Source organism: Drosophila willistoni (genome assembly GCF_018902025.1).
Source record: "Drosophila willistoni isolate 14030-0811.24 chromosome XR unlocalized genomic scaffold, UCI_dwil_1.1 Seg144, whole genome shotgun sequence".
Classification (NCBI taxonomy): Eukaryota; Metazoa; Arthropoda; class Insecta; order Diptera; family Drosophilidae; genus Drosophila; species Drosophila willistoni.
In genome coordinates this window covers 10053724-10070630 of record NW_025814057.1, presented here as the reverse complement: position 1 = coordinate 10070630, position 16907 = coordinate 10053724, and the positions used below count along the sequence as shown (strand labels likewise).

The 16907-nt window shown below is 36.6% G+C and overlaps 1 protein-coding gene across 1 annotated transcript; it reads left to right on the top strand.

Moving 5' to 3' along the window:
- The first annotated feature begins 6164 nt into the window (after positions 1-6164).
- LOC6639185 (transcription factor Sox-3) lies at positions 6165-10944 on the top strand. The gene is made up of 3 exons (XM_023178230.1): positions 6165-6191; positions 7287-7954; positions 10207-10944. The coding sequence occupies exons 2-3, from the start codon at positions 7362-7364 to the stop codon at positions 10898-10900; spliced, it is 1287 nt and encodes a 428-aa protein (XP_023033998.1). The 5' UTR covers positions 6165-6191; positions 7287-7361; the 3' UTR covers positions 10901-10944.
- The last annotated feature ends 5963 nt before the right edge of the window (positions 10945-16907 follow it).

Below are 16907 nucleotides of genomic sequence, written 5' to 3'. Positions count from 1 at the left end.
ACAAAAACAAAAAACGAAATAAAACAAAAATCGAAAAAAAAAAAAATGAATTCAAAATAAAAAATAAAAAGGCTCATTGTCATAAGCAGCAATTTCCTTTCTTTGCTTTTCTAAAGGAGTTAAAATGGGGTTGCAACGAGGGGGTTGAGAGGAGAGAGCAGAGACTGCTGGCTGCATTTGCTTAATTAAACTCGATGTCAGGCTAAAAACAATAAGGCAAAGTTCAACCGGCAAACTCAACGAGCCTTTACCCTACACCCAAATGTTATCTTTGGAATACTTTTAGATGGCAATAGGGATCAATATATGTATTAATCCTAGCCAACATATATATGTAGCTATATCGGGTTATTTCTGACATCTCTACAGATCAATTTCAAAGCCAAGCAACTTAGAAAATTTGGAAATCAACCATGCAAAATACATGGCTTTCTTTCGAAACAAAAATGAATCAAAATCCATTGCAATATGCTTTGATTTTTTTAAAATCTCTTAACTCTGGTCCTTCTAATTATGTTTTATTTTCTAAAATTCAACTTTTCATTAAATCTAGAGAACACTCTTGAGAGACAGAAAGGTAGAGACAGAAACACGGGGACAAAAAAGTAGCAACAGATACCTAAAAGGTATGACGAATATATAAGATATAATACTAAATTTCCTTTGTGTTATTCCAGTTTCCAAACATTCGAATTCGTCCACTCATCTATAAATTTTTCTGCCCTAATGCATATTGCTAAATCAAAAAAAATAAGAAGATATATTTACAGCCCATTTTACCTAGTTAGCTGCTTCTCCTATCTTTTTTATTCTCCACCTTGCTTTGTTCTTCTCATGGCTTAAATACCATTAAAAATTCATCATTCATCACACTTTCAGGCCAAGACTTTGGGTAAAACTTTTGCCCTCAATTTGATTTTTAATTAATTGCAAGCTCTCTCATTTATTCTCACTTGAGGCGAGTTTGTGGGTGGGTGAAATCATGAAGGAGGGTGAGTGGTTGGGCGACGATGGGTGGACTGCAAAAGTCAAGAGCGCGCAAAACGCTAAACGCTTCTTAATGAAGGCAACTTCTGGCCAATCAGCTTCAATTCCGGCTCGTTGACAAAAATAAAAAAAAAAAACCTAGCACGGGAAACGGATTTTGTTTTTGCTTTTGATTGCTCAAGCAGGCGGGTATCAACTGCAGCCCAACGTTGGCCACTAATTAGTGGTGCAAAGGTGCAAAAAATAAGAGAGAAAAAAAATCAGGAACAAAATTAATTAATTTCACGGCATTTTGAATTGACGACTTGGAGCAGCTACTGCAACTGCAATTAGCGCTCATTGAGAAAAGTCTGCATAAATCAAAGGCAAATTGTCACACTTGCTTGAACTTTAACGGAATTATTAGGCAAAACCAGGTGGCAGCACTGCCCCTGCGCCATCTGGCGGTAGGTACATCAACTAAACAACTTTAGCTGGCGCCACCTGTTAAATGCAATCTCCTCTACTGGATATTTAAGGCTTTTAAAGTTTCTTTTTGGCAAAGCTTTTTCGGTTGACTTTCAAAATCCAATTTGAAACATTTTCAAACTTCAACAATTAAGACAGAAAAAAATGTTTAAAAATTTGCATAAAATTTGAGACGCCTTCTAGCGGAATATTTTATAACTATGAAATATATTGCTGAGCTTTATGGAGCTTTGCATAAACTTTTTACTTTAATGTTTAAAATAAATTTTAAATATTTCTTCAGTGTAAATGCAAATTAATTTTGTTAAAAAACATAAACTTGATAAAATTGGGTCATCCAATTTTTGTTTATGTCCAACTTAGACCACTGAGGCGCCACTGGGCAGTATTTGTAAATCCAACTATAACACTTTTAAATACTCTCGTTACGTTGAATATGAATATTGAATCTTATAACTCGAAATTTCATTTTCTGAATAATTAAACCTTATGAGAACTGTCTAATCTGTTAATGCTAATAAAGGGACACTCACCTATTGAAAGATTTCTATCTAAAGAATTCGTAAAGACCAAAACACATTTTTCCAATCGGTCCACGGTAATTTCGCAGGATTATTTATGGTAACCCTTGCTCACTGTACGTATAAGATCGATCAAGATCAATGTTTTCACTTTATGAAGGTGAGCTCTATATCCAGACACGACTGTACTTCTTGCACTGTAGACTTTGAAACATTTAGTTTTCAGTTAGTTTAGTTCAGTTTAGAAACCAGAACCTTTGCCACTTTTTAATTTATAAAAACCCTACCAAAACAAGGAAACTTTATCAATTGTATTTGTGAAAAAGCAATAAATTTAAGGGTGAAACCCTTCAAAAAATTTATCTAAACTAAAAAGTGTTTTGGTCTAAAAATGTTAAGTTTTTAATAAATTTATTGCTAAGCGGAATTCAACCCTTTACCACAAATGCAATTCATAAAGTGTCTTTGTTTTGGTAGGAACAAAATTATGGTCTCCTATTCATAGACATGAGACTGAGAAGTCAATTCATCTAATAAAACGATAACAGTAATTTCTTAACATAAATAACAAAAAGGTATTTACATACTTCCAACTAATTAAAATGGACCTTGTATTATATTAATATTGAATAGGAAAAGTTATTTACTAAAGTGATATAGCTAACTATTATAATGGCTTTTTGTTGTTTTTCTTGAAATAGACATGTTTATTTTGAATAGATGCGCATATTTGCCCCTTTAGCTCCCTCACTTTCACTCTCTCTCAGCTTCTCCAATGCAATTATCCTTCAGCAGTTTGCCATTATAGTCTCGTCCAGACATTGCCCCATTCACCAGCATTAGCATCAGCATCATAATAAAACCCACTGCTCGCTCCTCTCTTCTGCCTTCTGTGCCATTTAAAACACAAATCACGATTAGCGGCGGTCACATTTAGAGCCCCTCATCTCTCTGCTCGTCCCCCCTCTCCACACTAATAGGGAGCAACTTTCACCCATATGCAAAAATTTTATGCCATGTTGGCTAGAAATCCTACCATAAATTACTGCAACTAAACGCAGCCCCCAAAAACACACTCACAATTCCTTCAAACATACAAGCACACACAACAGAGAGGGAAAGGGGACAGGCAGAGGAATCAGAGTGCGACTTATAGAGGGCATAGAGTATATCCAAAATTATGACAACCTTCGCACACAGTTTGCAAATTTTCCTTTTCCCTTTTCTTTTTTTTTTTGTTTGCAGCGGAATTGAACTATGGCCAAAAGAACGTTGATGATGGCTACGATGAAAATGGAGATGGGGGAAAGGAGATGCTTTGTCCCCAGTAGCCAGAAGTATAATAGGGCCAAACATAATGTCCATTATGTCCAAGAACAAATGGCAGACGGCCACCTCATGCCATGGTATGGACTTTGTTGGCCAGCATTGTGTGCTCCTCTGTTGGCTAACGATAAGGCTAGGACTAGCATCAAACATCATCTTCATCTCTTCTTCGGCTTTTTTATTGAGGGAGCGACCACCAGTTGCTTTACCTTTGGCCCTTTTGTTTTCCCTTTTGGGCTGCCAGCCAATGGCTTGGCCAATAAAATGCATTCAATTTACATGCAAAACAAAAAACGATAAAAAACCGAGAGCCATTGAGAACGCTTCTAAGCAGCAACTGCCCCTCACTCCCATCCAGCATTGTCTACGCCATTGGCCAAAAGGCAACAGCACCCGCGCCATCGACATGCGCGCAAGTGAGCTACCTCTCCACCTCTCACTCTTTGGGGGAGGGATTGGGGAGGCCATGGAGTCCTGACTATGGCCTGGCCTAGCCTAGCCTGGAGTACAATTGTGGAGCTCTGCCATTTTTATTGTATGTGACTGTGGGTCGTGTTTGTGGGTGAAATGCGTTTCCCTTTTGGCATTTGTATTTGGATTGAGTGTGGGCTAATGGTGGAACCGTAGAAAATTCTACAAAATTTACTGGAGAATTGGAGAGCGGCGACTGCGCAAAACATTTGCCGCCAAATATGATGGCAAATTCAAAAAGTTTACAATTATATTTGCCTAATATAAATAAATCGTTTGCCTCATAAGGTCTGAGAATGAAAGGCTTCAATGGATCCCACTCGATTACTAAAAGATATTGTTAGAAACCTTAAGTCCTCCAGAATAAAGCCTTATTAATAGTTGTGTTTTTAGTCAAGAATCACAGTAGATAATACAACTGGGTAAAATCAAGTTTATCAAACTAATATGGAATCGGAAATCAGGAATCGAAACGGAAGTGACTCACGAAAAAGTTCATAGCATGCAAATACAAAGCGACTTGTTGCTGATTATCTAAATGAATCGATTGCTTCAAACTTAATAGAACACCTCTGATAAGAAATGACTCCGATATGAGTAGCCAATTGTTCTTGTTCTTACATACATACATAAGTATATGGCTATTCGTCATTCATCAAACATAAATAAATTTTAAAATAATATTTACACAAACCTTGTTGAATCCAAATTCGAATTTATTAAATGAATCCAAGTTGAAAACCTTTAACAGATTCTAAGAAGAGTTTTTTTCTAATTTTTATCAGAAAATACATTAAACAGAAGATAGTGCAATGTTTATCTCTTATTGCAAAAGTTATATAAACAAAATATTCGTATGGGACGTTTCTTTTGCATATTTTACTAAATATTTAGAAAGAGGTAAATTCAAAAGTCCATAAAAATCGATATACCCTTTCTTAGAGTATATTTAGATTATGTCTTAACATATTACATATTACCATCGAAATTCCCGGTAAAAAAAAGAAGATAAATGCAAACCATTTATAATTGTGTATAAGAGGATTAAACAAAACTATTAAAAAAAATATATAAACATTTTACGTTTTTTTTCTCTTTTTTTTATAGGAAACTAGTTGAAGAATTTCCTGTTAGCAATTTGCACAACAAACAACGAAAGCAATTGAAGCATTTAGAAGCACGCAACCCTTGTAACAAAAAGAGAAGGCAACACTACGCGAAGGAAATAGAGAAGGACAGAGAGAGATAGGAAGTAAGAGCACATGGGTTATGGTGCTCGAGGACCGATCCGAACCGAACCGATCCGATCCGTAACGATCGATTGTGGGAGCAAACAAGGCGTCAGGCAAAAAATAAAATTTGATAAGCTGCAACTCAATTTTGTGAAGATAATCAATGTTAAAAATGCAACAGCAGCCAGGTACGCACACACACACTGGCTCACACACAGACAATTGGGCAAATAACAACAAAAGAACCAAACATAAGACAATTGTCAACAAGCAACAAACAGCAACACAAATACAGACACAGATACTCAAAAAAAAAACAAGAAGAAAATAATAATAAAAACTGAATCGAAGAAGGAACCAAGCAAGGAACCAAAAATGTTTATCACTTAGCCGCCACGTTGACGTCGTTGTCAGCCATCGTCTTAGTTGTCTTCGTTGTTGTTGTCGTTGTTGTTGTCGTTGTTGTTGTTGGGTTCCTTTGGAAGGTGTAAAAAACTCTACAAACATTACAAACACCTTCTCTTTCGCACACAATAGTGCACTCTCTTTCTTGCCACTGGTTCAAAGTGTATGGCAACAACGACGACGACGATGACGGCGACGGCAACGACGACGACCAACCAACCACTTTGACACCCCCTCCCACACAAACACACACACACTAAGTGAACCACTATTCCCATTCTCATACATTGGGCTCTGTGTGTTCTGTTGTCGTTTGCCGTTTTTGTCGCAAGTTTTCGAATGCCATAGAAATTCAGTTTTCAAATCAAAATTGTCGCGCACACGACACGGACGCCTCGCTCCGGCAAACGGACAAAAAGAAACAACAAAATAAAAACCCAACACACATATTGAACACATTGGACATCAAGCCGGCTTTTATTTGTATTACAAATGAAGATGTTCTATGCCAACAAATGAATATCATGTGTAAATAATAATAATCATAATAATCAAAAGTGAGACAACAATTCATTTTTTTTTCATGTGCAGATCGGAAAAACAGTGAAAAGAATTATTTTATAAGAATAACCATTTTAACAATCATATCCTATAGATTAATATCAAAAAATATTAGTATAATATTAGTGACTGCAAAAAAAAAAAACTTAAAAACAAATCAATTTTTTTTAAATCTATCAAAAGTTTTTATCAATAAATATATATCCAGAGATAGAGAAAGGTAAGCATAATATATAATATGATAGATTGGTATAATATAATAATGACTCGAAAACCTAAGCCCATTTCATATTTCGTGCCAGGATCACTTACTTCGCGTACAGACCATTAAGTAAAGCATAACTTTGGGGGTTGAATTAGCGGCAAAGGCTTTTTCGCAAATATATTAAAAGTTTTTGGAAAATTTGTTATCTCTATTTGATTATCATGTCAACATAAATATGGATAATATTAAGAAATTTCTATCTTTGTGATTAATTTTATATAGTTAATTGTTTATTCACTGTCTTAATCACTTTCATAATTCATCCATATTCATAATTACGATAATAAAATTATTATCGTATTATAGATTATATATTATCCACTCATTCTTTTCATCCTTTAAAAATAAATTTTTATAAACAAGAACTTAATTTTTTGTTAGTCTATTTCTAAGGAAAAGTCTATCAATAAACGAAATACTCAAACTCTTCTATTTTAGTATTAATACAAATTATTTGGTTGTGGATCTGTTAATCATTTCGAAAATGTTTAGAACCCTTTGAAAGTTTCATGAAGAAAAAAAAACTATCTTTTTGGAGTAAACAAAGTAAGAACAATAAATAATTGCCTAAATTTTACAACTCTTTGAAACCTTTTAAAAAATTTCAACTAGAGAGAGCAGATTTATAGATATTAGATACTTTGTTTATTAGACAAAAATTTGAAAGGTCAATTTACGAAAATTTTTAGAAATTATAATCTGTAAACGGGATACAGAATATTTTAACCCTTCTTTTCTATTGAAATCTCGCTTGGTTAAATGCACTGATCGGATTATGAATTTGAAGAAATAGCTTTACAGTTAACTATACTTCTTATTGCCTACCCTTATGCGATTCTTGGCTTAAAAATTTTACCTAATTCCTCTATTGTTAAACTACCCCAACCTCAGACGCCGACGCCGACACCGCCACCGCCACCTCAAACAATGAGTCATTGAGAGTGCTGTGGTACTCTAATTCGCACCCCTCAGACCTCAGACGCAGCATTGCCCCCCAGTTTTTCATTAACAAAGCATATCTATTGAATACCATTTCCGTTGGCATTTCAGGAACGCAAAGCATATTCCCCATTTTGGAAAAACGGACAGCCAGCCACCTAACAGCCACCACCTCATCATCTAATCATGACAAGCATCTCCGCTCTGCTCCATAGGAGTAACAGCCACAGTAATGGTGGCTACACAAGCAGTGGCAGTGGCAGCGGCAGTAGCCAACACAGTCAACACAGTAGTAGCCTTTCACCGCAGTTGCCCGGCATGGGTATGGCAATGACAACAACAGCAGCAGCTGCAGCCGTGGCAGCAGCAGCGGCAGCCGTAGCTGCAGCATCATCATCATCGCCATCACCTCCTTTACCTGGAACCCAACAGCAGCCCGGAGGGGCAACCAACAAGCTACTCTCCCATCATCATCATCAACATCAACATCATCATCATCAGCATCATCAGCAACAGCAGCAGCAGCAGCAGAGCTCCACCAACCCCAATTCCAGTTCCAACAGCAACTCCAATTCAAATGGGGGATCGCATCACAGTCATGACCACATTAAACGACCAATGAACGCTTTCATGGTCTGGTCCCGTGGCCAACGACGCAAAATGGCGCAGGACAATCCCAAAATGCACAATTCGGAGATATCCAAACGTTTGGGTGCCGAATGGAAATTGCTCACCGAGGGACAGAAGCGTCCATTCATCGATGAGGCAAAACGTTTGAGGTAAGGGAGCAAAAAACACACACACACACACACACACATCGAAAGAGTGTGTGGGGAAGGGGTACGTCTTTTCACTCACTCACTCACTCACTCTCACTCTCTCTCTCTCTCACTTTGTTCTGGTCTGGTCTGGGTTACAATTTGATCGATTAGCTAAGACAAAGGCTTACTATTGTGACCAGAATACACACACACAAACACACTCGGGGAAGGAGGGGGTCTGTGGTATTTCATTGGCACACATAAGAGATAATCGGACATATCTTGGGTAAACACTTCATTTGAATTCAACTCCCCAGGTAGTAAGAGTCAGATGTCATCGTTACGCACACAAAAGACTTTTATTTTGCATATCTTTTGCATTCACATTGACATTATACTCATGAGTCCTCCTAACCCTCACAACCCGTTCAAACTGATTGGGTTAAAAACATAACAATTATATGGAAATGAGTCATTGAATTAGGTATTATATGCCTTAGAATCATATTTGGAATTCTTACCTTTCGGTTTACCTTATCCAAATGCAAAGATTTGATATACTTTTATTAGTTTAGATTTTTAGATTTTCTTGAGTTATTTAGATTGTTTAGATTTAACTATATTTAATATAGTTTTCACTTGTTTCATAACCAGAATATGTTAGATATTAGATTTTGTAACCACTTCTTATATAGGGTAAACTTTTATGTTTTCAAAAATGCACTTTCAAGCACTTTATTTTAAGAAATATCGAATCTTTGATGGATAATTATCCATTTAATAGTTTGAGCTGAATGTTCAACAGAATTTATAGAAAAAATTGGAACTGTCTCAACATAGTTAAAGTCAAAACATAATGTTCTAAATCTTCTCAAATATATGCATTATTTTTCAATCATAATTATTTTAATAGTTTTGATAACATTCTAAAATTGTAATTTTAATTTAATGTCTTAATTGAAGAAGATTTTCTAATCGATATAAATCTAATTGTAGAAAATGCGATAAACTTGAAAACAATTTTAAAAAGCAAGAAACGACTCAAAATTATAATATTTATAGTAGGTTATTATCAAGATTAATATTATGTTTTTTAGCTTTTTAACCATTTTTTTGTTTCACCAATAATTTTTAAATGGTATTTAATATCAAAGTAGAAAGATATTATTGTAGAATGTTTGGTGGATTCCATAAAGATTATTAAGCAAGTTCATGAATCCTGTACTTTTTCCAGTATAATTTATTTTAATTTTGGAGAAACTATTATATAATTATGAATTCAAATGACAGGTAATTAAGATGATGATAAATTAGACATATTGACTAAAGGAGTTTTGGCAATATTTACATCAAGTTGATATATAGTAATATTAAGTTGGTTTAGAACTGTTTTGAAGATTTGTATATTTTAGTTAATTCAGAGCTCTCTTGACTCTACAGGGTATACGTGTTTTCCAACGAATGTAATCAAACAACAAAATGTTAGTTTCGAAATGCCAACATTTAGACTGTCATAATCCTTTTATTGATTGTATTTGACTGCCAAATTGTGATGAAAATGTTGTTATTTGATTTTTCATATTGATGACATTTATTAATGAGCCAGTCAGTCAGTCAGCCAGCCAGTAACTACATAGTTTGAGGGGCTTAAACTAATGGCCCATTCGTGGTTTTTCAACTCACGTATATGTATATGAAATGGAATTGTTGTTTAAATATTTGCTAATGAGCCAGCGAGATAAGAATGTTGAATGAGAATAATATTCGGGGTTTTCAATTTCGGTTTCGGTTTCGGTTTCGGTTTTCGTGGGTCTAAGAAAGATAAGAAAGGCAAAAGAAGTGACCAATTAGGGAACAAAGCGAATAACCAAAAATAAAATAAACTAAAAGTAAAGAAAGCCAAAGTGAAACACAAGACAATCGAGGACACACCTTTTTTTATCAACAATTTGTTTATTCTCTTCTTTTTTTTTCATTCTTTATTTTAATAAATATTTTTCTTCTTCTTGTATTTTTATCGTTTTGTCAAACAAATGTCAACAATTGCGCATTGTTGGATGTGAAGTGAAATAAAGTGAAGTGAAGTTGGTGCAAGTCTTGGGAGTTGTTTCAGTCTTTTGCTAAATTAGGGGGAAGGGGGACGAGAGTGAGAGAGAGAAAAGGGTTTATGGCTTGACTTTATGATATCATCAATGTTCAAATCGTTCGTTTCGATCGATCTTCATGTATACCTATATATTTGTATGTATCAACATTTACTTAATTTACAGGGCGCTGCACATGAAAGAACACCCCGATTATAAATATCGGCCTAGACGCAAACCCAAGACGCTAAACAAGTCACCAGTGCCGGGTGGTGGTAATGGTGGCGCAGCCGGCGGAGGAATTGGTGGTGGAGGTGGTGTTAATGCAACATCGGCTAGCAATTCGAATGGTGTCATTGGATCGGCAGCGAATTTGACTGGTGTCAATTTATCCAGTTCAAAGGACAGTTCACAACCTTTGCATTCACCGTCAATGGCTCATCATCATTTACATCATCATCAGCTGCATGGACATGGTCATCCGCAGACACATCCTCATGCTGCGGCTGCAGCGGCCGCCCATCATCATCATCAAGTCCAATTGGCTGCAGCGGCAGCGGCCAAATATGGTTTTGGCTCACCATTGGAACTCTCACTGCCCCGTCTGCCGAATGCATTCCCCACCCTCGCCCATTATCCACTGGATCCAACGCTCGCCCTCGATCTGCAGGCCCGTTTGCAAATGTATGCTGGTAGCATTTATCATCCATGGCGTTATTTACCATTAATTAGCCCAGAGACACCACCATCGCCCCCAAGTAGCAGTGGCACCGGCATCTCATCCTACGGCTGTGTCAAATCAGCCAAATCCTCACCAGTGTCCAACACTGTTGTCCTACCAGTTCCAGTGGCGGCCACAACGCCTCCGAATATTATTTGACCGACTCCATTGCGCTATGGCGCCACCGCCGAGCATGCGGTCTAGGATCGTAAATATATATATATATATATACATATATATATATTAATATCATATATATAATTCGATTTAAGATACAGAGCAAAGTCATCCACCCACCCAAAAAAAAAAAGAAAACAAAAACAAATTCTATGAATTGACAAAAGGAATTCAACTCCACCTCCCTTCCGCCCTACACTCTATCTATCTATCTCTCTTTCTCTCTCACTGTCTCTCACTATCTCTCTCACTCGCTCTCTATCTAGTGTTAGAGCCACTTCTAGTGTTAGCTTTTTCCTTGTTTAATCTTTTTAGTAAGTGTTTTTTTTTCTCGTCTGCATTTTGCTTAAATAAGTTTATAATTTAATTGTTATAGATGTCGATTAATTTGGTTTGTGGTAAGACAAAGCAAATGTGGCATATAAACTTTCAAATTGTCCCGAGAAAATAGTTATAGGCTTTTAAAAATCAATCGAAATACAAAAAAAATAGATATAAACTCATTGAAAAATCGTAAATGAGTCTTCTAAAAATTGAATAGTAACTCAAATCGCAAAACTGACATTAAAGTATCGAAATAGCCAGCACAATATCTGCTTTTCAGAGCAAAGATACAGTAAACCTTCATTATGAAGAACGAAACAAAAACTTTCTCTTTTCCTAGACATTTTCTCGTTTATTTGATCTCTAACCTCTGACCACAAATCAAATTGTTGGCAAAGTTTTTATTTTAGTTGCCAAATTCTTTAGGTTTTTAGTGCTTTAAAATAAAATATATTGTTGAGAAATTTGTCCGATTTGTGTGTCTGTGTGTGTGTGTATTATAAGGAAACCTATATACATAATACTATTATTATAAAACAAATTTATATTTTAATGTGATAAAAACAAAAAAAAAACAAATGAAGATAAAAAACTAAAGAAACGAAAAACAAACAACAAAGCAAATAAACGATTTTTAAATAGCAAAAAAAAAACACTACAAATGATGACTGATTGATGAACTTGATGGGGGTTGGGGGGTGCTTAATAGAAGAGGTGAAGAAGCATAAAATCTGTCAAGAGTCAAACGCCAGGGGGAGCCACCCACCACCCACCACATGAGCGTGAATAATAACGACAATGTTTGCTGATGCGTTGATTATTAGTTTAAATTGCCGTCGCGCCTCGGGGTGGATGAATGGCTGGAATGGATGAAAAAAGAAGGGGGTGATCCTGGGTGATTCCTGTTAATGGGATTCACGCTGCCTGTCGCCCACTTGTTAATGCAACCAACTGTGAGAAACTTTCATTGAGGCGTGTCAATACCCAGTCAGAAGAGCAAAAAACAATTCAATTGAAACTGTTTTTTTTTTTTTGTCTTTCTTTCCAGTTGCGAGTGGCCCAAAACAAAAGCAATAGCAAAGACACAGACATCAACCCCCGACCCTCTGGGTGATGGGGCGGGGGAGGGATGGGTAGTTTGGGTTCGGCTTGGAGTCGTAGCTCGGGGTCGAGCAATCGCGACGACGGCATCATAACCAGCTGAAAAGCCGCACATAAAAGTCACACAAATGCCACGCTGCAGCGTAACCAAACTGCTGATAAGAAGAGTGTCCTGAGCCCCCACCACCCTATGAAACCCCTCCCCCCACTCTTACCACTCAACAGTCGGCAGCCAAAAGTCGTGTGCTGATTGTCGTCGTCTGCACACACGCACACACACACACACACACAGAGAGAAGAGAGACAAGTGGCAAAAGGAGACGTCTGACTCTGTCTTTTGTTGCCCGCAAGGTCGTTTTTATAGTGTCCTGGTCTTGGTCCTCGTCCTGCTCGTTGTCGTCGTCGCTTTTAATGTTTGCATTTTGTACCCGCACATCCCACAGACAAAAGCCACAGACCAAAAATCACTATGAGAATGCTACAAAAATATTTGCCCAATGAAATTGTCCAACGCACAAGCAGCAATTGAGCAGCAGTTTCCCCTCCTCCCTTCTCCCTCCTTCCTCGTTCTCGAGTGGCAAAAAGGACGAACTGAATATACTACTTAAATCAACCAGCCCCCACCCATCCCCTTTTGAAATTGTATTGAAACTGTGTGAGAATTTTCAGTTACCTACAACTATTGTCCTGTATATATGTATAAAGATCTTTTAACTTGGCAATGCTACAAAAAGTTAGAGTAAGTAAAGAAAAACATCAAATTTCAGAATCTAGGTAAGAGTATTATGTCATCAAAATGCACTTCACATTGATTCCTTCATTAGGATTAGAATTTGACTTTAAAACTTTCAGTATTTTACTATTTATTTACCAAAAATTCTGAGAACTTTAAAACATACAAATTGAATTAAATTAATTAAAGAAATTTGCAGTGAAGGACAAAAAAATTCTTAGTCTCACTTTAGACATTAGTATGAATTCATGACTTCATTCGAATTCCCAACTGAATTGAAATGAATGAAGGTCAGACTGAATGAATAGAATAGATTTAAGATTCAAAACAATTCCATTTATTTTGTACTATAGAAAGTGCAATACAAATTATTTACAAATATTATGATGACAGGTTCAAATTGGGTACATGTCATAACGCCCAGTGTCATAAGGCCCTTGGGCCTTATGACACACATTTTTGCGACATAAAGCCCACGGGCGCAATGACACTTTTAAATGTGACATAAAGCACGCCGGACTTTATTTCACTTTTTTATGGGCGTTATGACACGATTAAAGGGCAAACAATTACATTTTTTAAATATTTTATTGAATATTCTTCAATTGTGTCGTAGCGCCCTCGGGCGCTATTTCGTTTTTGGAGTGGGCGCTAGTTCACATTTAAAAGTGTCTTAGCGCCCATGGGCGCTAAGACACACATTTTTGTGACATAAAGCCCATGGGCCTTATGACACTGGGCGTTATGACATGTACCCGTTCAAAAATTATATAGTCGATTTTGTAAGGCTACAGAAAAACTTTTCAACTCTTTTTAAGGTGCCCAATGAACAATTCAAAAGTGATTTATGATGTGAGTGAACGATTCACAGGCTATTGACTAAAACTTCCGATAATAAGTTCGGCCAAACTAAAAAATATACTACCTACATATATAGTTACAATAAGCCACAACAATTACCAGCCTTTCATTGTGTGTACCTTATCAAGAGTGCAAATAATTATATAGACTTTAATATAACTTTGACAAGGGCGGGGAGCGGCAGAAACGCTAAACAATTGTTTATTATACATACATATGTATGTACATATGTACCTATAAGTGGTAGCCAAACAAATGGAGAGTTGAAAATAAAGAGGTAGCTATCGATATATATATTTAATTCCCGTCGAGATCTTTTAAAGTGTTCTTAAATCAATTATCAAAAACAAAAATTTAACGGGTCAATTGTCTAAGTGGGCTGAGTGGAATGTCGGATGGGGAAATTGGGTGTTAAATCCATTGGAAGGGTCTGGTGGGGTCGTAACGCCCCAAAGCAAAAGTCAATAGCTATCAAAACTAACAGACACACGCAGACACGTGCGTTCATCTTCAATTCGCTTCCATTCTTTACTCAGTTTCACTTGTTTCAAGGCAAATAAAAACACTGGAGCAGGAGCAGGAGCAGGAGCAGGAGTAGAAGCAGCATCCCGAAAAACGTGTGAAATAAGTAGAATCTGTTTGATTTGCTTTGTTTGCGGGTGTGTGTCTTTGTGTGTGTGTGTGTGTGTCCTGAGAAAAAGGGCGACAAAAGTGGCAATGAGAAAACTTGCCATGGTTCTGTGCCTGGTCGTGGTTTCTCCCTCTCTGTTTTTTTTTTTGTTTTCTTCCTCCTGCACTACTTCTAAATGGGCGAAGCTAGGGCGAATTTTTGTTTTATTTATTTAGAAGGCTGCCGGCCCCCTGCCCCCTTCCATCTCCTCGTTTGCAGTGTCTCTCATTCAATTTTGTATACCCTAAAGAAAACAGAGTTACAACTAAACTGGGACTTCCCCTCATTTTGCCATTAGTTTGACTATAGTGAACTTAGAGTATAGACACTTCGGTATGATAGAAATGATACGGCTGTCCTCTCTCTAGGTTTTCTTTCCTTTCCTCTTTTTTTTTTTTTTTTTTTTTTTGCTGTACTCTTGGCACACTCACATCCGTTGTGATAAAAAGAAATATTTTCTTTTTGCCATGCGTTCTTCTTCTTGCTTCTTTTCTTGGTGCTTCATTATTACTATATATTTATATTTATTTGCTATACTTTTTTCTCTGTCTCTCTCTCTCTCTCTCTCTCACTCCTTGCAGCTCCTTCTCTTTATTCATAGCTTCAGTTTCGTTTTTTCTTGTGTTGCCCCTCTCCATTTTTTCATTTTTGCTGAAGTTGACTGTATTTAAGGTAGCCCAGAATAAGAGAGAAAACCATTACGCAAAGGATATTGTGTGGCCATGAATCAATTGAATGGAGTGGCCAGTAACGGAGGACCACTGTGTCCAGTTGCCCCGGAAATATGTTGAACCGCCCAAAAAACAACCAAAAAAAAAAAAAATAATAATAGGCAATCATCATACCCCATTTGCATGTGGCCACTGGCAAGTCAACTCTCATGGCAAAGATCGACCTCGCCGAAAAGAAGAAAATTCCCATCATAATCGCATGTAATAAATTTTAATTTTTTAAGCATTTGTAAGCACTTTTATCAAGCCAACAAAGGGCGACAATTTTTTAATGCCAAGCCAGCCAAAATGAAAAAAAAGAAAAATAAATAAAAAAAAGACGAAAACCCGAAACCAGAAAAAGGATATAAGATTAAGACACCAAACCAAGGAGGCAAACGATGAAAAACATAAAGTATGGAAAAAACACACGCCAAGCAAATTAGCCAAGAAGCAGTAAACAGAATGAAGAAGGGGAAGAAACAACAACGAGGACGACGACGACGCCAGGGACGACGCCTGCTGCGGTTTATCACGCCCACAGCGCGTCAAAAGGATATCCGACGCATGGAAGACAAACAAAAAAGGCATTAAATCGCATTTAAGTCAAAACCATCCACCACCACCACCACCAAATAACGCCAGCTCCCCCTTCCCCTGCCCCATCCTTGCCACCCATAGCATTTGGCTTATACTTACTTCATTTACTTGGCTACACAGTGAAGACAAGCCTTATGACAATCCACTTGAGAGAAGGGATACAAGAGACAGCTGGAGAAGAGTAAAATAAACGGGAGTGAGCACAACACAGAGGAGAAGTATGGGGGGACGGGGCAAGGGTGATTTGTACTCCATATCCATCTCCATAGAATATGCTAAACAAATCAAAAGGTTTTTCTCCATGTCCAATATTGGTTTAAAATTTCAATTTCTTAGCCCTAACGAGGCCTTCCTAAGAGATCTCAGTGGTCAGCTAGAAGTATATACTAGAAATTAGCATCAGCAACTACTTTAGACTCAGTCTAGAGGGACCCACCCCCTGTTTACAGGGTATCTATCTAATACAATTCATTAAAATTCCATAGTTTAATGCGGAAGTTATAACAGATTTGTTTTCTTTATTAATGTCTTTAAAATTGATTAACTGATAACAATTAAAATGATGTAATTTACCCTAGTGATTGTTTCTATTTTTTTTTTGTAAATAAAAGATCAAAATATAAGAAAAAATTTCCATTATATGTCACAAAAAAAAAAACAGCCAGTTCATAGATAAGAATTAACCGAGAGATGATTTAAAGAAAAAAACAAAAAACAATGAAAAACAAAAATCATAATACTGATTGTGAGCTTAATTGAACTCAAAACAATCTAAAAAGTAAAGGCAGATACATATATAAATGTATATAGAGAAGAGTTTTAATCATAACTATAACTTTTCAGATAGCTATAGACTATATTCTCACATATATCGTATATATAGTAATTCAAATAATTAAATCCATTTGCAATGCCGTTTGACGATTTCTTTTACTGTTGGCGATTTCGTATTGAAAAAAAATGTTGCAGAAATAATGCAAATTGTTGCAC

What these genes read in the sequence shown, in the direction of transcription:
- LOC6639185 (XM_023178230.1), top strand. Translation starts at nt 7,362, where the DNA reads ATGACAAGCATCTCCGCTCTGCTCCATAGGAGTAACAGCCACAGTAAT. An exon ending in GATGAGGCAAAACGTTTGAG is followed by an intron (nt 7,955 to 10,206) that starts GTAAGGGAGCAA and finishes CTTAATTTACAG; the next exon opens with GGCGCTGCACATGAAAGAAC.